Here is a 25,720-nt window from a genome sequence, read left to right as displayed (position 1 = left end):
CTATACATCTTCATCAAAATTAAAAGACATTGGAGAACTACCCCCTACTCTGAATCTTAGAATATTATATTAACTTCAGAGTACCACTGGCAACACAGGAAAAGGCTATGAACCCTAGTTGAAATGCATATATTTTGATATAGTGGCAGAATGATTTAAAAAAATACAGAAACCATCTACTATAATATTTACATAGTTTAATAAATTTTACATCTTATCACTATAACAACCACATCCCATAATAAGCCCTGGGAAATTAGGATCAGGAGGAGTGAGTTTGCCAGTGTTATCTTCAGACCCAATACAGAAATGTTTGAGATTATATATGTGTATACATACACATATACATATATTATATATACATATACATACACATGCATATATATTTATTTCTCTTAAATTTTGATTTTAAAGTTACTTGGATGGTTCTCATTGAAGTGTCAAGACTTTTGGTAGGCTACATCTGATAACTTTCTTCCCTTCCTGGACTATAAGAATAGGAGAATGAAATATATTCTGGATCACTAAACATAAATTTGTCCTCTCTTTTAAAAAATCATTATTCTTATTATGCTCGCGATATGCCACATGCTCTTTATGAGTACCCTTCTATTGAGGCCACTGAGAGGCCTCAAACAAGCTGAGAAGGCCTTTTTGTTCAAAGTGGAAAGAAAGTTCTAGCCATTACTCTATTCTACTGTGCGCACTACCTAGGGGCACCTGAACACCCTACTAGTGAGCTGGTAATTGTAAGCAAAAGTAATCTGGTTTCTTGTTCCCATATGACTAGCTAATATAATATCACAGATATAATAAATCACTACTGGCAGCAGGAAAGTAATTAACTTTACAAAATTCGGTTCCCTCGGGATCAGTCCTAACTTCCAAATGTTGCCAAAACAAGAAAGTAGAGAACTCTATATAAATAATCATTATATGATTCCCCCAAATTCCCTCTTGATGTGACATACTAAAAGCCACTAATGTACAAATCAAGGAAGAACAATCAGCAAAGTCATCAATCATCTGCCCACACTTATATTACCAAAGTCAACTATTTAAGATCTTTCCCCTTAGTTATGCTGATTAGGAAATAAAAATATTTTCATGACATTATTTTATGACTAGGGGTGAAGACTGGCAAATACTTCACATCTGAAATCTTGAAGCATGACTGAAGATGTTACTTTTCTTGAATACAAGCATGAATGAGTGTTTTGTAAAAACAAGAGCTTTATCGTGGTATAGTACAAAAATAAATATTCGGACTTTGTCCCAGGTCCCTGGCATAGAGCTCCTAAAACCCTTGTTAATTTACTGTCTTTTTTATGCTAATGAGATGACTCCTGGGGGGAGGCCCAGACAGCTTCAGGATGGGAACTGCTCACCCGAAAAACCAACCCCAAGTTAGAACTTACAGCACCTCCCGCTAGGGAAGGGAGAGGGGCTGGAGGTTGAGCTCAGTTCCTACTGGCCAATGATTGAATCTACCTTGCCTACAGAATGGAACCTTAGAAAAACTCCTAAACAGCAGGGGGAGGAGAGTTTCCAAGTTGATGAGCACACTGACGTGCCAGGAGGGTGGACAGACCCTGTGACCTCACCCTACCTACCTTTTCTTCTGGCTGTTCACGTCTATCCTTTGTAATGAACCACAGTAGTAAGTACAGTGTTTTACTGAGTTTTGTGAGTCATTCGAGAGAATTATCAAACCTGGTGGGGGGTCTTGGGACTCCCAAATTTGCTAACTTCAACTAGTCAGTGTCAGAATTGAATTGCACTGTTGGACACCCAGTTGGTGTCACAGAATTGGAGAACTGTTTAGTGTCTGGAAAGACCACACATTTGGTGTCAGGAAAAAACAAACAATATGAAAAATGCAAGCAAAGGATAAAAGACCACCCACTGTAGATGTGTCAAAGATATCTGTACTGAGTGGACAAAAATAAACAGTTTTTCAAAGGATCCTTTCAATTAATGGAAATGCAAACAGAAAATTTATGAGCTTTTCAACAGTTCTTTCCCACTGGATGCACCAAGTTTTTTAATATGTATACATGAAAAAACAAAAACTAAAAGCCAGACCTTTGATTAGGAGATATATCTTTGTCATGTAAATTTTGGGCAAATTATACTTCCATTATTATTTTATACTACTCTCTCACAGGAACTACAAGACACATGTAGGAAGTTGATCATCTGCTGATGCTTTTCATTTAGTCAGGAGGGAGGTAGCAAAGTCAGTAGTTAAAAAGCAGAAGCAAAAAAGGATGGAAAAACAAAACCAAAGGAAATTCAGATAATTATGTAACAGTAATTTGCTTAACTTACATGTGCTCAAATGCAATCTTACATATATATGAAAAAAAGTTAAATTATGACAATACTAACTTTTGCATAAGTAGATGCCTAAACTGATGAACTCAATCTTCAACCTTACTGGTTTTTTTTTTTTTGGCCTCGCTGTGCGGCATGGCGGATCTTAGTTCCCTGACTAGGGATCGAGCCCATGACCCCTGCATCGGGAGTGTGGAGTCTTAACACACATACATGCTATCCCCTAAGCATACAGATCTGGCAGGGGCCTGAGAGATGGAATGCAACCGTTGCACCTGTGATGTAACCAGCTGGCTGAATGCACTGCGACGGCAGCCACCCTGTGCTTTGGTTTTGGGGCCAGCTCACCTGAGTCACACACGGTGGCAATGTCACCTGTAGTCTCGCTGGCAGAGACGGCTGTGACAGGGCTTTTGTGTCCCGCCAGACTTTGTACGTAGCACAACCTGAAACACCAAAGACATGAATTCGCATATGATCATTACATATAATTATATTCTCTTATTTGTATAATTCTTTTCCTCGGTGTATATGTATCTACTATTTATAAGGCATTCCTGACTATATTCCTAACTGATTGTTTAATTCAATAAGATTACAAAGGTAAAGTCTGTATTTCATGCTTAAAGCTATTATGATATAAAGATATTATTTTAGTGCATCTACTTCTCACAGTGAGAACTGAAACATTGAAAGTAGCTATTTTAGAGTTGGAGATTTCTGTACCTGTTTAAATCCCATATGATGCAGGTTCCATCTCTGCTCACACTTATCATTATACTGTATGGTTTGCAGACAAACAAGCTGGTTATCTCTTCTGTGTGCCCATAGAGATGTATCTGAGACTCCATTTCTATCTCTGAAGGCTAAAATTAAAAAAATAAGTAAAGTATAAGACAAAAACCATGACGAAAGGTATCCTAGTGTCGTATCTCAAAAATAAAAACAACCCAAGTGATTCAAACATTCTTCTCAAACATCTCATTTTTCAATCTAGTTCAACTTTTTCTAAAGAGTAAAACTAATTAAACATTAAAAAATTTTTAATTGACCATAATTTCATCAACAAATAAGCTTTTCATTTTTGTCTATTCTTTTCCAGTCTTTAGCCAAATACATATGTATTTTATAGCTGTGATTACTGCCATACAAATAATTCCCTATTTTGTATTTTATACATTCTCCCATAAGCATTTTCCATTTTTGACAGTGTCTTCAAAATGATTTTTAAGTGTTATAATACTCTATACAGTTAGTATACCATAATTTACTTGAGCATCCTTTTTAAAAATTAATTAATTAATTAATTAATTAATTTAGGCTGCGTTGGGTCTTTGTTGCCGTGCGCGGGCTTTCTCTAGTTGCGGCGAGCGGGGGCTACTCTTCATTGCGGTGCGCGGAGTCTAGGCACACGGGCTTCAGTAGCTGTGGCACACAGGCTCAGTAGTTGTGGCTCGCGAGCTCTAGAGCGCAGGCTCAGTAGTTGTGGCGCACGGGCTTAGTTGCTCCGCGGCATGTGGGATCTTCCCGCACCAGGGCTCGAACCCGTGTCCCCTTCCTTGGCAGGCGGATTCTTAACTACTGCACCACCAGGGAAGCCCCCTTGAGCATCCTTTATGATAGACATTTAAAATTGTTTCAAATTTTTTCAAAATTATAGATGTCATAATTAAATCCTTCATTTATATAAGTTTTGTTCCTCCTCTAAATCATTTCTTTAGAATTTCCAGAATCCTACTAGTGGATCAGTGAATATTAATAATTTTACAGTTCTTTTGTATACTTTTCAAAGGCTTTGTACCAATTCATGATGCCACCAATGGCGATGTATTACTCATCAATAGTTGTGGACTGATTTTCTAAATCAAACATTGCAAACTGATGTTCCAAGTTCCACATGGCTCACAGACACCAGATGTCCACACAGGGTCTAACCTTTGTTTTCATTAGGGTAGCAGTTTATTGTCATCAAGTATTTCAATACAAAGAATATAGAAAAGTAGAAAGTATAATAAAAAGCTGTATACTGACCACTCAGTTAAACTAATCCTAACATTTTATAAGATCAGCTTATTTTTTAAATAAAGAAAACATTAAACATTACATAGTCTGTGTACTGTTTTACATCCTATTTCCTCTCTCTTGTCAGAAGTTACTATTATTCTGAATTTTGTATTTGTTTCCCATGTATGTAGAATTTATGTTCTACTATATGTTACTATAACGATTGTATTGTTTTTCATGTTGCTAAGCTTTATATATATGGTATTAATTATTCTTTAGGTATCTGCTGCATCTTGCCTTTTTGATCACCACTGCTTTTGAAACATATCTGTGTTGAGTTATTAGCTGCAGCTCATCTATTTCAAGTGCTTTATTTTTCACATAAAAATACCTATTTTATTCTTAAAGACTCAGATGACCAGGCAATACCAGGCTTACAGTTCCCCTTGGAACCACGGGCTTGAGCTGTGTGGCAGTGGCTTCTGTTTAGCTAGGGCACGTGGCCTTCAGCTGCACACAACCACAGCAACCAGATGGCTCTGAACAAGGGCATGAGTCCTGGTTCTGGGCCCCTTCTGCTTCTCCTCCGTGACCTTCCCCGCAGGGCCAGGAGCCTGCAGGGCCACAGGGATGTGCCAGCGCCCTTGCAGACCATTCTTCAGGGTCCCTGGGACCAAGGAATTCCTTGCCCCAAAAGGCCTGAGCTCCTTCCTTCTCTGCTTGAACTCTGCAGCATTTCAGTTTGTGACTCAATTCCCATTCTAAATCTTTGAAAATTTCCCAAGTTTTAAATGGCAATCAAGGTTGCTTTAACTTGAATTTCTCTTATTGTAACTAAGTTTAACTTTTTCACATATTCATTTTCTTATCTGTAAATTTGTGTGCTTGGTTTTGTGTATTTGTTACTACATTAGAAAAATTATGTGAAGGAATTCCTCTATTTGTGGAATAGAATGCAAGTACCTTTCTTGTTTCTTCTGCTGGATGACCTGGATCCCCATGCCAGGCTAGGGACGCCTTACCCAAACTCAAGTCTTGAGGATCCTGGACAACCCAGGGAATTCCAATCCAGGCTGTAATTCCAGGCAAGAGTTGGTCCTATCTGACTCATCCTTACTCTTAGGGACCAGCCTTTTGGACAAGGGCCTCCTTGGGACTCCCCAGCTTGCTCTGTCCCTTGTTGTTGTTTTGTATTCCTCTCACAAGAGGCTGTCCAAGGACAGTGTCAATATTCTAGGATTGACAAATGCCCTCAAGGCTAAAGCTCCCTCCTTGCTTATTAAAAAAAAAGAAAAAAAAATATATATATATTTGTATATATATGTGTGTGTGTGTGTGTGTGTGTGTATTTTTTTTTTTTTTTTTACTTCATGATCATGAATAATATTTATGGGGTAAACACAAGATAGGTACCCTGTAGTGGTTATTGAAATTTTATAGACTTTGCACTTTAAAATGATTACAAGAGTTAGTGTTACTAGATGATTCCCTGATGGATCAGAAAATAATTTCCATGGGTGGAACAGGAATCTTGTGCTGGCCTACTTCTTCATAAAATGTTCTTGAATGGTGTAATACTACCTCGGATAAACTGCATATATATTCTCCTACCGCCATCAATTTAGAGAATAGAAATACAGGTGTTCACTTATATGAAGATGATGTGGCCACACTATTTAATTAGTGAAAAAATGACTCAAGACCAACTATTTTAAAATCAGTTATCACTTTTAGAAGACATTCTTCTCTAATACTGTATATAAATGGCTTATAGATAACAATTCCCTATAACCAACCAACGTATTCGTCATGACACATGTAGAATGCATTTTAGCAGACTATCTTGGGATAGTCAACAGAAACTCACAATGCTCAAAGTTATATATGCTTCACTAGCTCAGGAAAGTACTTCATAAGATTCCCTTGAAAATATTTTCAGACAACAATTATTTTGGTCATATCCTACACGGTGCTACATGGGAGGTGGTCTTTCGTATGTGTCAAGGCCAACACAAACGAGAGCATAAATACTTTTAGAACCATGGCATTCAGTGGGTTGGGAGAACAGAAGCTAGTAAACATGAGGTGTTTCCTGCCAACCTCACAGGCATAGGGTCACATCTGCAGCTTCGGGGACCCCAAAATGATGAGACGGTCCCCAGTAAAAAGCAACAACAACATCTACAAAAACCCAAGTAACCTTCTCTCAGATCAAACAATGATAAAACCACACAGCTAAGATACAATTTTGGACATGGTTTAAATAGTAACTGTTAATCTCATGACTTGATTAACTAATACTGTTAATACTTAGGAGAAAAAGAAAACCCTTACAAATAAATTGAAAAAATCCATTTTCAGGCAAATACAGAACTGAGGAAAGGTAAGCAACCTAAGAATTCACAATAACTTCAAACTAAAAGAAGCATGTGTCTTGCTGTATTCAAATGATAATAGCTACATCTTTGATCTATTTCAAAGCTATGTTGTGCAAAATGACTCCTATACCGAGTACAGCTTAATCTTTTTTTTTTTTTTTTTTAACCAATACTGTATACTGTGCTAGCGTACAATTAAAATTTTAAATTATAGTAAGAATGGAAGTAAGGAAAACTAAGAGCAAGGCTGTTCATAGTGTTGGGAAAAGCAAGAGGAAATAAAAAACAAAAGATGAAGCTAGTTTTTAAATAGGTGTCTATGATGGTGCAAATGATCTGAGTGTACAAGCAGACAACCGCTCTAGCAGCAGAGATTAGAATATATTTGTAGAAAAAAGGAAACAGAGGGTGAGCTCAGAAGGTGAAAGGCAATGGCAGTGGTAAATATTAGAGACGTTATAAAATTAACATCCGCTTTAGGCCTTGGGAAGTAAAAAGGAGAAAACAGAAGACAATCCAGAAGTGAAGGCGCCTCTCTGCTCAGACTCCTTAGCATGCTTCTTATTGTGGCCTGTGTATAAGACCCTCACCTCACTCTACTGTTCCTGCCCTGAATTTGGCACTCCTCCCAGCATGTTATACTCTAAACTACACATAAAAGTATCTGCCATCCCCCAAACTACCATGCCTTTGTTTCCATGTGTTGGTTTACTTTGCTACAATACTCTTTCCTCTTTTCTCCACTTAGTAAAATGGTCCTTTAAGATCTAGCTCATGTGTAACTTTTCAGGCTTCCTGACATCTGGTTGGTCCCACTTCTGGCTCTTCTAAGCTGTGTGTGAATCTTTCTTAGAGCACAACCTCACTGTCCTGCAGTAACCTGTCCATGCTGACCTCCTGACACAGAGCCCTCACCACGGCCGGCCTGTATCACTACAGCGCCTCGGAACTGGTACCCTCCCCTCCAGCCTCACACCCCTTCTAAGCGATTCTCCTTGTAGGCGCTACAGTGATGGCCTTAAAATGCTGACTGGACCATATCACTCCTGCTTCAAACATTTTAATGACTCCTTAGACTAAGAGACAGAAACAATACCCCAAGGACATTTATACCCCAAGGATCGTGGCAAAGAACCTTAACAAGGGCTTAAAAGGGAATAAACTTGGACAGAAAAGTAAGGAACTGAGCATCACCCTATGCTGGAAATACAGGTTTCACCCAGTAAAACATGTTTTATAAAATAATGCAGAAAATTGTAATTAAAAAAAAGCACAGAGCACGTTTTAGACTAGAATGATAATCACTGAGTTATCACCCTAAACTTGCCACTAATTCTCAACAGCACCACAGACAGTTGATTCAAGAAAGGAATGACAGACCTACAGTGGAAATGCCTCTTAGGAATTGGTCCTTTAATTAACTACTAAAATACTGGAGGTTTAATCTCTTAATAGCAAAAAAAAAAAAAAAAAAAAAGACTGACAGTAGATTAAAAGAAGTATTGCACAATGTCTTCTTCACTAGAGTGTTTTAATAATTTAACTCTCAAATCCAAAGGATTCAGTGAATGAAAAAATTTCTTCCAGTAAGTGGTAGAAATCAAGACTGGCTACTTGGATTTTTCTGTCATTTAGTTCACCCAGAGGGCATAGGAATGTTGAACATTAGGAGTTCTGTACTTCCAACTTTTATAGAATCTTGTGGGATACTTGTAAGCACTCAGGTTTATACCGAGAATGAAAGCAAGCAAGCAAGCATCAAAATGCCATGAAAAAGGCTAAACTCAAAACAGATCATAACTCAAAATACTGTCTGTCTCTGACCTTTACAGTTATTTTCAAAATTTTTGTGATCTTAATAAACCTAAAATTAAAGAGTTAGACACATGACCTTTTACATTTTAAGAGCTTATGTGAAGAGATTAAAGTACAAAACATTAATGTACAAAAAATTTAATCTTGGGCTTCCCTGGTGGCGCAGTGGTTGAGAATCTGCCTGCCATTGCAGGGGACACGGGTTCGAGCCCTGGTCTGGGAGGATCCCACATGCCGCGGAGCAACTAGGCCCGTGAGCCACAACTACTGAGCCTGCGCGTCTGGAGCCTGTGTTCCGCAACAAGAGAGGCCGCGACAGTGAGAGGCCCGCGCACGGCGATGAAGAGTGGCCCCCGCTTGCCGCAACTGGAGACAGCCCTCGCACAGAAACGAAGACCCAACACAGCCAAAAATAATAAATAAGTAAATAAAATTAAAAAAAAAAAAAATTTAATCTTATACCAATTTATACTTCATAAAGGGTTTCTTCAAGGGTTTCTTCCCCTCACTGACATGAAAATCCCACAAAACGCGCCCAGGACCTACCGTGCCGCTCATGAATCTGTTTGTGTAGGCTGTGATGACACCACATTTGCTCCCAGTAAACAGCTGGCAACTGTCCGGTACCCAAGCACAACTAGTCACCTAGAGAAAGGACAAATCAAAGATTATCATGTTTAAAAAGCATAAGAAATGCTTCTACTTTTCTGACAATTTTTTTAAAAATATATGATCACAAAATTTAAGGTAAACATTTTACTTGAAATGATTAGAATGGTGTAAGATATAATAATATTCTGTAACTTTAAGCTATCTAAAAGCTGTTTCCAAGTTAAAATGTATTACAATGCATTGTCTATGATTTTACATTTTTCTGTGTACACACACACACACACACAAATACACGTAGGGCCATTTGTTCCTCAGAAATTTAAACACAATGATTCAGGACTGACTAGATCCAAGGTTGAGATGTGTGTGTGTGTGTGTGTGTGTGTGTGTGTGTGTGTGTGTGTGTGTGTGTGTGTGTGTGTGTGTGTGTGTGTGTGTGTGTGTGTGTGTGTGTGTGTGTGACAGAGAGAGAGAGAGAGAGAGAGAGATGCATTTACCTGATTTTTACTTTTCTTTTTTTTTTTTTTTTTTCTTTTTCTGTCTTTGGTAGGGAAACAGAGTATATATAAATAGAGGTACTGCTTCTAACAGTTTTAAAGATTGCTAGATAGGAGAAGAAAGAAAGATAAACGTGGAGAAAAAAATCTGGGATTATTCCTTGGGGATTATAAACCCTTGAGTCCCAACCATGGAGACACTATTCAAGGTCGGCTCACCTCTTTGCTCGGCCTGACAGTCTTCCTCTGGCACTAGCTGACCCCCAGCACCACGCCCCCAGCAGCTGTCCCCAGCCGCTCTGCCCCCTCTCCAGTCCCACCTCTCCCGGTCGGTCGGCTGCTCAGCAATACCCACATACTTCACGTCACTTCACTAAGAAGACGGCGATCATCAGCCACAGACCTCATCCCTTTCCCTCCTTCGGGCCTCAAAATGTCTCGGCGTCACCTCCTGATTTAGAGAAGCCCCTCTGTTTTTAAGGCCAGCCCCACCCCACCCCAGTGTTTCTCAAACAACTGTCAGAATTTCAAACTGTCATTTGCTGGCTTCTTCCCCTGGCCCTGCAAACGTGTTCAAGTGTCTGCTACCTTGAAAAGGTGACTTGCTTTGAGCCTGACTCTTCTTAACTCTCAATATATCTTCAGAGTCCATTGGATCTAATTTTATTTTTTGAGTTTCTTTCTTGAATAGTTCTATTTGTAAAGATTGATATTTCATAATTTTTATTCTTTCTTAGAGGTCTTCCAAAGAGCAAAAAGAAAATGTACCTATTTCCTATATGTAGAATAAAACTCATTCTGTCTTGCAATTACCATATGGGTTGACTGAACTCTTTTATAAACCTAAGTTACATTTTTAGGATTTCAATAATCTCATTTTTTTCTCTATTTTGAAACACTTTGCTATTTCATCATCCTAGGAATTATTTCATCTCTACTCTTCAATTATTCCCAACTATGCTAAAACAAAACAAACAAAATAAGAAAATGGAAGAATGATGGATCTCCCGGAAGGATGATGTAAAACGCGAAATAAATTGTCATCTTTTTTTAATAAATTTATTTATTTACTTATTCACTTATTTATTTTTGGCTGCGTTGGGTCTTTGTTGCGGCGCGCGGGCTTTCTCTAGCTGTGGTGAGCGGGGGCTACTCTTTGTTGCGGTGCGCGGGCTTCTCATTGCGGTGGCTTCTCTTGTTGCGGAACACGGGCTCTAGGCGCATGGGCTTCAGTAGTTATGGCACGCGGGCTCAGCAGTTGTGGCTCACGGGCTCTAGAGCGCAGGCTCAGTAGTTGTGGCGCATGGGCTCAGTTGCTCTGCAGCATGTGGGATCTTCCCGGACCAGGGCTTGAACCCGTGTCCCCTGCATTGGCAGGTGGATTCTTAACCACAGCCCCACCAGGGAAGTCCCTAAATTGTCATCTTTTGGTTTTCTTATTGCATTGTCAAAAGAATGTTGTCATCTTTTGAGAAAGTATAAAAGAAGACCAAAGACACCATTTCTGTAGTCTACTTTCAGCTGTCATCGAACACAGTTGGAAATTGAGAATTTTTCATTTTCCAGCAATAATAGAAAAGAGAAGAAAATTGACAGGAACATGTTTCACAATTATGAGATCAATCAGAAGATAAAGGCTAAGAGACAGCAGGACTCTAATCTGTAATGATGATGATGAAATTGATCAGATAAGTGAAATCTCAGAGTGTGAGTCTTCATATGATAATACCCTGGACAAATTTTCTCAAACTAAACAACCAATGAGTGAACAGCATATTTCTAAGAACAAAATGAAATATGGTATTCTTATCTAGTTAGTTAGGCACTTGACCGGAAGTACTTTATCACACCGTGTTTGCTAGAAATCTGGATCATCCTGTTTTGCTAAAAGGACTTAATGAGAGTATTTTTTCATCTTTAATGATGTTTCTGTGCCCAACTTTACATGACAGAAATAATTTTTCAGTGCTTAAATTCTTATTAAAATTTATAATAAGGTTGTTTTTCACTGTCCTTTATTCTTACTTTTGTTAGTTTACTGGTAAGCCAGATGACAAAAGGCAGTGACCTTTCTTTCCAGGCATATTGAAGGTTAAGCAAACAAACCATTGCTCTCCTTTCTCTCACTGCCAAAAATTCCCCAAAAGTAGCTTACTCCATCTTTAAAGTGCTCAGGGAATGGTGACGAATGTTAGGACTACTATATGAATAGGCACCAGGTGCTATGTAGGTAACGGAAGTCAGAAAACTGTAAAAGAACTTCCTATGGAAAGACAGTCAAAGAAAGAAGGTTTAACATACAATTTAGTACCGGAAAAAGTTATGGCAGTACTGTGTGTGTGTGTGTGTTTGTGTGTGTACATGGTGTTTTATAGTTTACAAAGCACTTTCAGAAACATTGGAGACATTTTTAACAACAGCTTTATGAGAGAGTGGTGGGAGTATGACTAGCCCAGTTTTAGAGAAGAGGAAAGAAACTCAAGTTGGGTAAGGTTAAATTACTTGCCAAAGGCTACATAGTAAATAACAGAGCTGGACACTAACACAGATCACAGAGCTACAGTTAGCCCCAAGGCTCTTTCTACCACGTTGTGATGCCTAAATACCAGGTTCATTTAGAAAAAACCAGGTATAGAAGATGGCACTCTGGTTATTGAAAATGACATAGTAAAGGGACTTCCCTGGTGGTGCCGTGATTAAGAATCTGCCTGCCAACACAGGGGACACGGGTTCGAGCCCTGGTCCAGGAAGATCCCACATGCCGCGGAGCAGCTAAGCCTGTGCGCCACAACTACCGAGCCTGTGCTCTAGAGCCCGTGAGCCACAACTACTGAGCCCGCGTGCCACGACTACTGAAGTCCATGCGGCTAGAGCCCGTGCTCCGCAACAAGAGAAGCCACCGCAACGAGAAGCCCGTGCAACGAAGAGTAGCCCCCGCTCACCGCAACTAGAGAAAGCCCGTGCGCAGCAACAAAGACCCAACGCAGCTGTAGAGAGAGAAAGAGAGAGAGAAAGAAAGAGAAAGGAAGGAAGAAAGAAGAAAGAAAGAAAGAAAGAAAGAAAGAAAGAAAGAAAGAAAGAAAGAAAGAAAGAAAGAAAGAAAGGAAAGGAAGAAAGAAAACGACACAGTAGCAAAAGGTAAGTGGACACTGAGAAGAAAGCAATGCTGATTTTGTTCCAATACTGAGCCATGAGCTGATGCTGCCTCAACAAGAGACTGGGTAGAGGACAAACTCTGGGGACGCAGAACAGCGGCAGTTAGGGAGTCTGTCAGCACTGTAAACAAGGCATACATTCAGCATCACCAGCTCCTGGACTGACTGCAGGATATTAAAGACTGGCTGCCATCAGTCTGACTCCTTTTTAAAGCATTATATTTAATTATTATTGTAAAGCACTTCATAAAAATGTTTACCTGATACTGCTGTGAACTTTGTATAAAGTTTATTGGAGGCTCGCTTTGTTTACTCTTCAACCTTAAGATGTTATCAGCATATCCCCAGCTCAGGATGGCGGACCACTGAATGTCAGTACTATTCATGCTTCTCACACCTCAAGAAGGAGAAATAAAAGCATCAGTTGCCACTGCTCAGTTATTATTGGACAGCCGGCCACAGTGGCAGGTTAAAGGCTCAAGTTCACACAGCAGAACACGGTCATTCCAGTGCAAAATCATCTTTATATCCATAAGATGGACCGAATTGTGTTAGTTTTATTCCTTTAAGGCTAATGGGATTCTAAGGGTGGAACTGTATTCTTTTTCACCTGTGGTGTTTTGGTTTGGATTTATATGACTTAGTACTAAAATTTCTGTGAAGAAATTTTTACAAAAGACAATGATAATCAAGCTTCCTCTATTCATGTTCTGTGACACTTTAACAATAAATATGAACGAGAAAATGTTTCAAAAAACTTAGATACCCTGTTAAAAAATCAATACGGACAACTAGTAATACCAGAAAGGGGCCATTGCTAGAGCAGAAGCAACCCTGAGAAGGGATAATTTAATCCTTTCAACTGCAAGGACTGCACGGGAGACCTTCGTTTAACAAGGTTCTGTTCTTTTCTCATTGGACCCGTAACATAGTATTATGTCCTTTTGGGATAAAGATCTGGACCTCCTGACATCAACGTTTCTCATAATCTACGCCTTGTTGGCACATTGACTAGGGCAAATGCAGCCTAAATGCTATAGCTGGTGCTGCCCTGGAAACTTAGAAGCTTTGAGTTCCTTACGGAGACAGAATGTGAGTACCTAGCATAATACCCAGCATATAAAGCAATAAAACAAATAAATATTTGTTGAATGATCAACAGCACACTGAAAATGTAATTCACAGATTTCTTTTTGTTTTGTTGAGTATAATCCCAAATGTGGACATCACTTTTGCAATAAAGAAATTGGGATATCCTTGTTAAATATAAACTCCTCTCTACGTAAGCTGCTATGGAAAGGAACCACACTTCATGAGCCTCGGGACCTTGCAAATTCCACCATAAAGCCTGGCATGTAGTAGGAACTCAGTAACTGTTCCTGGTTTCTCATTCCAGCAACACAAGAGGCACCATATTTTTTAAAAAAGAAAAATAAACTTCTGCTTTATCTATTTGAACAGTGGATCTTAAACAGGAGTTTGCAAGAAAATGGCTTTTGTAGCATGCACAGGCCTAGACTCAAGCCCCAGAGATTCTGAAGCAGTAGGTCTCCAATGGGACCCAACCAAGTATCAATATATTTTGAAAAAAAGTACCTCAGGCAATTTTGAGGCATTGTCAGTTCTCAAGTAATTGGCCTATACTGGGCTAAAGATCATGAAAACCATGGCAGTTTCGTTGCTATATTGTATTATGCATATATAACTAAGCAAAATGACACAGTTATTTGATATAACAGTGCTTAACACACATGACCTTCCATCTGCCAGGTGCACTCCCAGTCGGTCAAGGCCTCTCTGAAACGCCCCCGTGGACGGTCCCGCGCTGGGTACAGCAGTGAACACTCACACAGCCCCTGGCCCCAGGGTGCTAACTGTCCGATGGGCACGCATTTATTAAGCACTTAGAATGAGTCCCGCGCTGTGTTAATCGTTCCTTATATTATTTCATTTAATCCTTACAGTGAACTACCCTGTGAGATAAGTCCTTTCATTTACTCCCATTTTATAGATTAAAAGCCAGGATTCCAGAAGTGTAAGTCATTTTCTCAAGGTCACACAGGTATTAGGCAGCAGAACTGGGACACAAATTCAGGCACCGTGCCGCCCGAGGCCATGGCTATAACTTGTGTGATACCACTTCCCTGGACACACCTAGATTCTGATAAATCCCAAACACGTTCTATGAGGAAATAAAGTGTAATTTGAACGAACACAGCTATTAAGGGCCACTAAGGGCTTGTGACTGAAGTGGCACAAATAAGACAGGTTAGCAATTATACTGGACATATTTAAGTCCCATCATTAGCAGGATAATACCAGCCCTTTCTCTCTGCTCTAAAGAGAGAAACTTCAATCCACCCAAATTAATTTTTTAAAGATAAATTATTCACGCATTTTGGTACTTTAAGTATTATTAGTAGTAAATTACTCGTGACATACCTCATAGCTAATTGTAGCATACTAGTGAGAATAAACTACTGATATTACGGCGATGATCAAACAGATTTTACCTTCTCCTCCTAGTTCACTAAACTTAGATAAAATGGTACGCAGCCTCTTTTAGTACCGACAACTATAAAGGCAATCAATCATTCACTTCATGACAGAATGAAGAGTGAGTGTAAAAGAACTGCAGCCCAGCCAGCACACTGAATCCCTTTAGGTGGCCGATGTTTGGCATGGGTCCTGGCATCCCTGCACTGCGGTGCTCCATTGGGGGGGGGGGGGAGGCCATGTGGACCATGTGGACCACAGAGCACAGTGCACAGAACGCAAGGTTCGACACTAGCCGCGCGCAATGCTAAGACGTGTCTGGTCCACATGCGGGCTTCCGGGCAAATCTGCACACACCTGATACGAACAGATGGGTGCCCTCAGTCATTCATTTTAGTGCTTAAAGCCCATGCCTAGGACGTAGGAACAGTTCTTTCGCATTAAGTAAAACGGTTAATTTGGGAGGACGGAGGGATTACTTGAGCGGAAAATGTCACTAGTTTTCCAGGGTGTAGGTGACATTTAGAAATATGAAGAGGGCCTCTACTGACAGCACTTTTCCATGTGTTGCTTTCAGTGAGTCAGTGCACAGAGAGGTGAGAAAAACATTGCTTTCCAGACATACATATTTTTAAAACCTATTTTCAAGGCTATCATGACTTCCTTGTTTTGTTTTAATCTCATGACTGTCTCTTCTGAGGTACTAGATTTGCTGGTCAAATAAGTCTGTCTATTCTGGAATTCAAGAGTCTCAAAGTGTACATTTATATAAAACTGTTAATGTTTTCATTTTGTGAGACATTTATTCTTGTCTCCTTCAACACCTCCTCTCATTTCAAATGACATTGCATTTAGTTCCCATTTTTTTCATGTACTGTTTTAATTCCTACGTTGCATTAAATGAACACAAATTTGAGTTTAGTTTTTCACCAAGGACTCAGAAAACCTAGAAATAAAACAAAATATCAGCACAGATGAGAGGAAACATTCAACTCTCACGAAAGATACACCTAGGATGATTTTCATGTTTGATTTTACCTTGTTCTTTGCTGTACGTCATCAGAAGACAGAAATTTCGGGACAAACCGCAGATTGCTCTAGTGGGCAGAGCCTGGAGAGAACCAAATCTTTCTCCGTGGGGCTGGCTGAAGCAGACCACAGGTACTGGGGCACTTGGGGAACCGACATACTCCCCCCATTTCAAGCCTTTTATCCATGACAAAGGACTCTACAACCGAGGAAAGTAAAAAGTACAATTTTAAAAAAGGTAGTAAATATAGAATCACTTCTAATTTAAACTCCAAACAGAGTAAGAGAAAGCAGCCTGATTATAAGCCCTTTGTGGGCAAGAATTATTTTATAATTTTTTACTTCCCCCGTGCTTAGCATATGGAAATATGTGTTCCTGGTTGCTAGACACAGTGATGAACAAGACAGATGAAGTCCCAGTGCCCGTGGAGCTGTCTGATAGCCGGGAAGCAGGGCAGACAACAACTAAACAAATACATACACAAGATGTCAGCTGGTGCAAGTGCTAAGAAGAAAGTCAAAGAAGGGGAAGAGGACCGAGAGTGACGGAGCTGCCCATTTAGATGCGGGGGTCGGGGAAGACTGCCTGCAGAGATAATGTCTGAGCAGACACCTGAGTGAAATGAGAGAGCAAACTGGGGTTCTATCTGGGGACAGGGCACGCCAGGCGGAGGGAACAGCCAACGCGAAGGTCCTGGGGTGGGAAGGATGCAGGTCGGTACACGTTCCCACTGCAAACAGACACACTGTTCAGGTCCTTCATACTCACCAACTTGAATTAGTTAATGAGCAATAAGTATAGTGGCAAATTAAATGGCATTTTTTACTTTTCAGGGACGTACTGTTATTTTGACATGTTAAAATAATAGATTCTAGTTAAAAATAATGACCCTGGTAATGACAATGACTAAAATGATTTGTAAGGCTTCAAAAGCATATGAGTTTCATTGACAAGTAAACACAAAACAAAAAATACAGCTTTCAACTATGAAACACAACACTGGTGATCTGGGTTCAGAAAAACAACATTGTCTCTCATATTGATGTTTTAAAATTTAAATTTCAGTTTTACTAGTTGTATAAGTTTTGTTTGTATTTAACATGCAAATTTGATACCTATGAGCTCTGAGCATAAAGAACTTACATTTAGTGTTCTATTTGTGTTCTACATTTAGTGTATTTAAGAAACATCATTATAAGAAATGACTATCAAAGCAAGATCTGTAAAAAGCATTTTCTCTTAAAGTGGCTCACAGATGACTGCAGTTTGACATCTGTGCTTTACTTTATCTCCAAGTCCTTCACAACCTCTTTCCCTTGCCTTTTCATTTTCTGTGATTTCCTTCTGCAAACCTTTGTTAACACTTGACAATTTACAATCTCCCATCTTTGCTGCTTTTATAATGAAGAATTTAGTTGAGGATTAGAATCCATTTTACTCTTAAGGCTTGCTTGCTTTATTTTTCTATTTCAGAGTAAAAATTATACCTACTTCCCATTTTAAGAGGCAATACTTCTTATCATTACAACCTGGAGGGGCCAAAAAACCATGTACGATTTCCCCCTTAATTGTAAACGCAAACATTCGCACTTCTGGCCAGCACCTCTGGTGGACGATGATGACCAGGACCACGCTAGGCATGTTTGCACTGGAACAGCCATGCTCAGACTCTTCTCGAGTCCTGGATGGTTCCTCTCCTCTCATTTGCAATGCCTGTTATGTCACTGCCTGGTGAGGCTCTCCCCAGTAATGACCCTCAGGGAGGTTACAATCCGACCTGAGCTCCCAAAGTACTCTCTTCATAGCACTAACGCAGCATTTGCTACACACAACGTAATGCAGGCATCCGTGTTCACTGGCTGGCACTCACCTTCAGGCCGGGACCATGCTACTCATTTCCCTGCCCCTAGAGCCTGGGAGGGGACCTGACAGCTCAGGAGTTGAGCCAGTTTTTGCTGAATTCTATTGAAATCCAAATGACATACCGGATAGGGAACTTCCTTGACCTGTTCTCTGGTTTCCCTGAACGCAAACTGCACTAACAACCCCACGGCAGCAGGAAGCTCCCCTTCGATGTTGAGCTTGGAGCCAGGTCTGCTCGCATGGGCCAACTGGAACAGCTGACGAGGGGTCTGGCCATAGGTTTTTATCATGGTTTCCAGTGCTCGTCTCTGAACTGCATCTTCAACTGCAGAGACATCCATTCCAAAATATGTCTGAAGAATAAAAGAAAACGAGAGGTATGTAAAAAGCAAGACTTGGTGATAACATTGAAGGGGAAAACAACAACTTGTCTTATTCTCTAGGCAATGGTTTACTCTTCTCTGTTTCAAATGAAAAGGATTTTTAAATGTTTTTGAACAGGTTAACAATCATTAATAATCTCAATGAGATCAGAATAGGAATGATCAATGCTTCTGAATGGATGAATGAAAATAATGTACCTTGATTGGTGCTAATTAGGTATGTTTATAAAATTAATTTTTAATTTAAGAGAATATCATATAAGACTTCATTTATCTGCACAGCAAAGGAATCCATCAACAAAATGAAAAGACAACCTACTGAATGAGAGAAATTGCTTGCAAATCTGATAAAGAGTTAATATCCAAAATCTATAAAGAACTTACACAACTCCGTAGCAAACAAACCCATCTAATTAAAAAGGGGCTGCACTGTTGGTGGGAATGTAAATTGATACAGCCACTATGGAGAACAGTATGGAGGCTCCTTAAAAACTAAAATAGAGCTACCATACGACCCAGCAATCCCACTCCTGGGCATATACCCTGAGAAAACCATAATTCAAAAAGAGTCACGTACCACGATGTTCCTTGCAGCACTATTTACAATAGCCAGGACATGGAAGCAACCTAAGTGTCCAACGACAGACGAATGGATAAAGAAGATGTGGCACATATATACAATGGAATATTACTCAGCCATAAAAAGAAACGAAATTGAGTTATTTGTAGTGAGGTGGATGGACCTAGAGACTGTCATACAGAGTGAAGTAAGTCAGAAAGAGAAAAACAAATACCGTATGCTAACTCATACATATGGAATCTAAAAAAAAAAAAAAAAAGGTTCTGAAGCACCTAGGGGCAGGACGGGAATAAAGACGCAGCCATAGAGAATGGGCTTGAGGACACGGGGAGGGGGAAGGGTAAGCTGGGATGAAGTGAGAGAGTAGCACTGACATATATACACTACCAAATGTAAAATAGATAGCTAGTGGGAAGCAGCCGCATAGCACAGGGAGATCAGCTCGTGCTTTGTGACCACCTAGAGGGGTGGGATAGGGAGGGTGGGAGGGAGACGCAAGAGGGAGGAGATATGGGGATATATGTATACGTATAGCTGATTCACTTTGTTATACAGCAGCAACTAACACAACAGTGTAAAGCAATTATACTCCAATAAAGATGTTAAAAAAAATAATGGGAAAAATTACGGAACTTTTCTGCAAAGGAATATTATAAATAAATAAATAAAGGAATATAATAAATTAAAAAAAAAATGGTGGGGCGGGGCAGAGGTCCTGAATAGACATTTTTCCAAAAGAGACATACAGACGGCCAACAGGTATATGAAAAGATGCTCAGCATCACTAATCATCAGGAAAATGCAAATAAAACCACAATGAAATATCAGCTCACACCTGTGAGAATGGCTAGTATCAAAAAGACAAGAGATAACAACCGTTGGCGAGGATGTAGAGAAAAGGAAGCCCCTCTGCACTGTTGGTGGGAATGTAAATTGGTGCAGCCACTGGGGAGAACAGTATGGAGGTGCCTCAGAAAACTAAAAATAGAGCTACCATATGATCCAGCATTTCCACTTCTGGGTATTTCGAAAACACTAATTTGAAAAGATACATGCACCCCTATGTTCATTACAGCCTTATTTATAATAGCCAGGACATGGAAGCACCCTAAGCATGCACCAGTGGAATGGATGGAGACGATGTGGTAAATACATGCCATGGAATTATTACTCAGCCATAAGAAAGAATGAAATCTTGTCACAACACGGGTGGACCTTGAAGGTATGATGCTAAGTGAAACAAGTCAGACACAGAGAGACAAATACCATACAAATAAGTATCATCTCATGTATATGTGGAATCTAAACAAACAAAAGACCTAGCTCATAAGATTGGTGGTTGCCAAAGGTAGGGGGTGGGCAAACGGGTGAAGGGAGCCAAAGGTACAAACTTCCAGTTATAAAGCAAACAAGTCCTGGGATGTAACGTACAGCATGGTGACTGCAGTTAATAACATTGTACTGCAGATCTGAAAGTTCCTAAGAGAATAAATCTTAAAAGTCTTCATCCCAAGAAAAAAAACTTTTGTAACTTCGTATGGGGTGGATGGTAACTAGACTTACTGCGGTGATCATTTTGCAGATGATCGAAATCAGTATGCTGTATACTGGAAACTAATATAATGTATGCCAATTATACCTCAAATTAAAAAAAAAAAAGAAAAACTAAATGAGGTTTTTCTTTGGTCTTGTCTTTCAGTGAGAGTTGATGAAAAATGATCAGGTTTTTCAATTCAGTTGACCCCAAATAGCTTCTGCAGGCAGGTTAGTAGGTGGCTCTATTTTTTCTGTGGCTGCCTGTCAGATACTGGTCAGAAAACTAGAGTCAGGGAATTGGGCAAACTCATTTCAGGTGGTCAACAAAATCGAAAGAGACAAGAGAATGCAGCTACATGGCAACACGAAGACTGAAGAAAACTAGGGGAACCTGCCCCACCTCAATTTCTCAATTCCTAAAAATGAGAACTAGAAGTTCAAAACCATCTGTGTCTGCCTGAAATTATGTGATATCCAAATGCCCTTTTGTTCTTTGATGGGAATATGCTCAAAGAAAGAGTCTGATTCCTCTCAAGACACAGTGGCTGGTGTCACAGGATGACTTTGTGTCGCTACCCCATCTTGAAGATGTCTAAGAATATCAACTATTGAGATGTATTTTCTTACATACAGAGACATTAGTAAGGAACCTAGATTTTTGTAGGTCTATATCTCTTCTCCTGTCTGGGCTGAAGAATCAGGATTCTAAACACCAACATCACTGAAACCCAAGCAAAGTCTTTGTGATTTCCATCCTGTGAGCTCAAGAGCAACTCATCCATGCTTTATTTATCCTTGGAGAGGATTAATTGAATTCTGATTCCCTCTCTCTGTGTTTGCTCTGCAGGTTTCCACATATATTGCTGAACCTGACTAGAACCTGGCAGTGAGAAGGCTGTAATGTGATGTATATCCTTCCAGCCTCCCTCAGCCAACCAGGCAAAGCTGTCAATGCAGGAAGCGGGACAGCTTCACCTCCCCAGCAAGGGGCAGAAGACTGGATGAGAAACAAAGTCAAAGTATTCCATCTTCAACCAAAACACTGCAGAGAGGTTGGCACACTTAATGTTCCACGCGACTGGTGTCCTCCATGCTGTCACCTTTCTTAGGACATGAAGCTAGAGAGAAAGGGGGTTAGGGCAATAATCAGTCTAGACAAGGAGTAAAAATTCGGGATTTGTCGCTGTCCTTTTCTTTCCCACCGACTGTTCATACATATATATATATATATATATATATATATATATATAAAAAGACTTCATGTGTAATACTAAATTATTGAAAAAGTCATTTGCCCAAAGTGATATATAGGAAAAGGTATATAAAAATGAAATTGCGATAGAATGTTGGTAGGTAGCTTAAGAGACCATTATTTAGGTTCTAATGAAAACTGTAAGTGGATCTGAAAGAGCAGCGGTGAAAATTGTAAGGTTTTTAACGTGAAGGGTGTTGTTACACTTTTCTTCTGAGTGTTAGAGTCAGATGGAGGGTGGTGTGCACTTACTTTATTATTTTTAAAGCTAGCAGTCAGTAGCTGGGTATAGATCTGTCATGCTTGTGCATCTCGCTTGTGTAATTTAGCTTTTAGCACTGAATCAGTCAGCAAATTTCATTTTTATATCTGCATAGAACATCTCTATAAATACCAAAAAAAAGTTTCAAAGATTCTTCAGAAGTTAATCTTCAACATCCACTCCCCTCGCCACCACCCTCGCACGACCACAAGGGCTCAAATACCTGTTATAAACGCTTATCTAAGCAGGTCATTCCTAATGGTTGCTGGATTTAATATAGTCGAAAATTCAAATGAAGAATGGAATAATCCGATATCCAGGACTCTGAAAATTTACTTTAAATTAGTACTTCTTTACATTCTGTGGTATCAGTTTCTAGTGAACCCCATATATTGGTGAATGACGAATTAAGATCAAAAGGCATTTTTACATTCCTTTTAAAATATTTTTCCTATTTTTTTAAATTAATGAATGAATTAATTTATTTTTGGCTGCATTGGGTCTTCGTTGCTGCGCACGGGCTTTCTCTAGTTGTGGCGAGCGGGGGCTACTCTTTGTTGCAGTGCGCGGGCTTCTCATTGCGGTGGCTCCTCTTGTTGTGGAGCACGGGCTCTAGACGCATGGGCTTCAGTAGTTGTGGCACGTGGGCTCAGTAGTTGTGGCTCGCGGGCTCTAGAGCACAGGCTCAGTAGTTGTGGTGCACGGGCTTAGCTGCTCCACGGCATGTGGGATCTTCCCGGGCCAGGGCTTGAACCCGTGTCCCCTACAATGGCAGGCGGATTCTTAACCACTGCACCACCAGGGAAGCCCCTACATTCCTTTTTAAAAAGTTAACATTTATTTGCACTTAACTGGATGGCAGACATTATCCTGCATGCATTTTCTTATTTATGAGGCTGGTATTATTGTGCACATTTTACAAATTTGTACATTAAGGTACAGAGAAGTTAAGGTCACACTGCAGGTCACACAGTAAGTGGCAGAGTCACAGAGTGAGGATTTGAACTCAGTTGTGGATTTAGAGACTGGGTGCTTAATTGTGACACTTGGTTTTGTCCTATGAATTACTAAATTTCTAGAACAGGACTTCCCTGGTGGTCCAGTGGACTCCACGCTTCTACTGCAGGGCGCACGGGTTAGATCCCTGGTCAGGGAACTAAGAGCCCACATGCCGCGTGGCGCGGCAAAATAAATAAATAAATTGTATTTAAAATTTCTAGAACAATGGTATAAACTCTATCCTTTTTAAAGCTCTAAAATCTCAAAGAATTAATGAAAAAAATTCTAGTAAGATGAGAATTAAATGGTATATTTCAGCATGCAGATACTTTTAATGTGAATTTTAAATGAGAACAATTGAAAATTTGTGCCAGTATTATAGGCACAGAGTACATTGAGGTTAATGTCCAAGTTCTTAATTGCTTTTAAAGTTACGTTTTACATCAAATATGAACAAAGTGTAAAAATTACACCTCAGTCTTTAAAACTTATAAAAATTTTATATACATTTTTATAGAGGTATATTTTACATACAATAAAACAATACAGATTTTTATAGTACCATCCCATGCAACCATCACGCAACTCAAGGTATAGAGCAATTCCATCACCCCAGAAAGTTCCCGGGTGCGCCTGTGGCAGTCACTACTCTACTCCCCAGAGGCAATTAGGTTGGAAATTATCTTAAAGAAATAAAGAACCATCTTTAAGATAAATTCCCCATGATTTCTACCACTAAGACATTAATTTTCCTTGCTCTTGAATATCATGTAAACGGAATGGATTCATACAGAGTGTACTCTTATGTAAGGCGTCTTTCACTCAGCATAAAATGTTTTGGAGATTCATCCATGCTGTCACATACATCTGAAATCCATTCCTCTTCACTGTTGAGTAGTATTCCACCTACCCAATACCTGGAATTGTTAGTCTTTTTACTTTCAGTCATTCTCAGGGATATAGAGTGGTAACTCATCGTGGCTTTAATTTGCGTTTCCCTGATGACTAAAGATGCCAGCACCTTTATCATTTGCTTACTGGCCATTCATATATGTTCCCTCCCTACGTGAATCTTATTCACCTTCGTATCCCCAGAGCCTAGCAAAATAAATGTTTCCTGAATAGATAGATATATATTTTAAAGAGGTAGACTATCTAACAACATTAAAAAATATATGTTGAAGTGTAACAATTCTGCTTCTAGGAATTTATCTTGAAGAAGTAAAGAGGTACATAAAGAAATAATCTGAGGAATATTAATTTTAATAGCGAATGCATACTAACTAAATATCCAACAATAGGGGACTGGTTAAATAAATTATTGGCTAGCCATCCTTTGGAATAAGTAGTATTAATATTATATAAATGGAGTGATACATATGTATAGATAAAAGTCTAGAAGGTGGTTTGATATTTATCTTTGGATGATGATATCAAAGTTGATTTTAAAATTTCTTCCTTTTGCGGTCTGTATCTTATACATTTTTCTAACAAGGCACAAATATTGCTCGTGCAATAAGGAAAAATGAGGCCATTTAAAAAATAGAACATGTATTGATATACAGGACAGTATGCAGAAAAGAGTTACACGGCAGGCCTGAACTGCTCTCCTTGGGATGGCGTGCCTGCAAATGTGGTCCTTGGCTGGTGTCTGGGAACACGGATTTCAAGAGAGTTCCCACCTTCTCTACCTGGTAAGAGTGGCTCACTGCACCCAAACTATATAAACAGTGTGGTGTATACTGAATATCTGTTTCCTTCTGGATGCCTGGAATTTCAGGACTTGTGAGAAAGAGGGTGCCTACATGACCAGTCCTTAATAAAAACGCTGGCACTGCATCCCTCATGAGCTTCCCTGGTAGACAACATCACACATGCTGTCACAATTTGTTTCTGGAGGAAGTGAGTGAGTCCCTTTTGATTCACTGGGAGAAGTCTCTTGGAAGCTTGTGCCTGGTTTCCTCCAGCTTTGCCCGGTGCATCTTTTCCTTTTGCTGATTTTGTTTTGTACCCTTCACTGTAATAAACCTTAGCTGTAATTACAACTATATGCTGAGTTGTTAACAGTCCTCATCCAACCTGGGGATGGTCTTGGGGAACCCCTGACAGATAGTATCTTAGTTATTCTTAAAGAGGTGAAATATAAAACCTGAAAAATCTTGGGCAAGTTTAGTGTCTTTGTCAATTCTCTTTGATAACTTGGGTATTGTGAAGAAAGTCTAACCTTCTACCTTATATAAATGCAGAGTTTTAAAAGAGTCACTTACAGCAGGATGAAAAACATTGATGGCTTGGACAGAGGCCTTCCCTTTTTGCTTATACCCGAATACCAAGTCGATCCACTGACAGATGTTCTGGGACACGTAGTCAGACTCTAGAGCCTGTCTATGGATGAGGATAAAAAGACGAGGATCGTTACGTGCCCAAGGCGGGAGGTTGACGTGATTAACCCGTTCACCATTCTGGCGTACACCAAAATCGAAACCTAAAAGAGAAGATTAATGTCAATGTTTATCTCCCC

The 25,720-nt window shown here is 39.6% G+C and overlaps 1 protein-coding gene across 1 annotated transcript in view; it reads right to left on the bottom strand.

Moving 5' to 3' along the window:
* The window catches only part of LYST (lysosomal trafficking regulator), a 178,367-nt gene that overhangs the window by 5,303 nt on the left and 147,344 nt on the right, over positions 1–25,720 (bottom strand). The window contains exons 44-50 of the mRNA XM_068547570.1: positions 25,467–25,684; positions 18,310–18,540; positions 16,333–16,522; positions 13,059–13,195; positions 9,081–9,179; positions 3,064–3,203; positions 2,686–2,783 (exon numbers count right to left, since the gene is read on the bottom strand). Coding sequence (XP_068403671.1) covers positions 2,686–2,783; positions 3,064–3,203; positions 9,081–9,179; positions 13,059–13,195; positions 16,333–16,522; positions 18,310–18,540; positions 25,467–25,684 — 1,113 coding nt within the window. The remainder of the gene's footprint in view (positions 1–2,685; positions 2,784–3,063; positions 3,204–9,080; positions 9,180–13,058; positions 13,196–16,332; positions 16,523–18,309; positions 18,541–25,466; positions 25,685–25,720) is intronic.

This window comes from Eschrichtius robustus, chromosome 7 (assembly GCF_028021215.1).
Source record: "Eschrichtius robustus isolate mEscRob2 chromosome 7, mEscRob2.pri, whole genome shotgun sequence".
Lineage (NCBI taxonomy): Eukaryota > Metazoa > Chordata > Mammalia > Artiodactyla > Eschrichtiidae > Eschrichtius > Eschrichtius robustus.
Note: the sequence above shows the minus strand (reverse complement) of the source record. Positions and strands in the feature narration are given on the sequence as shown.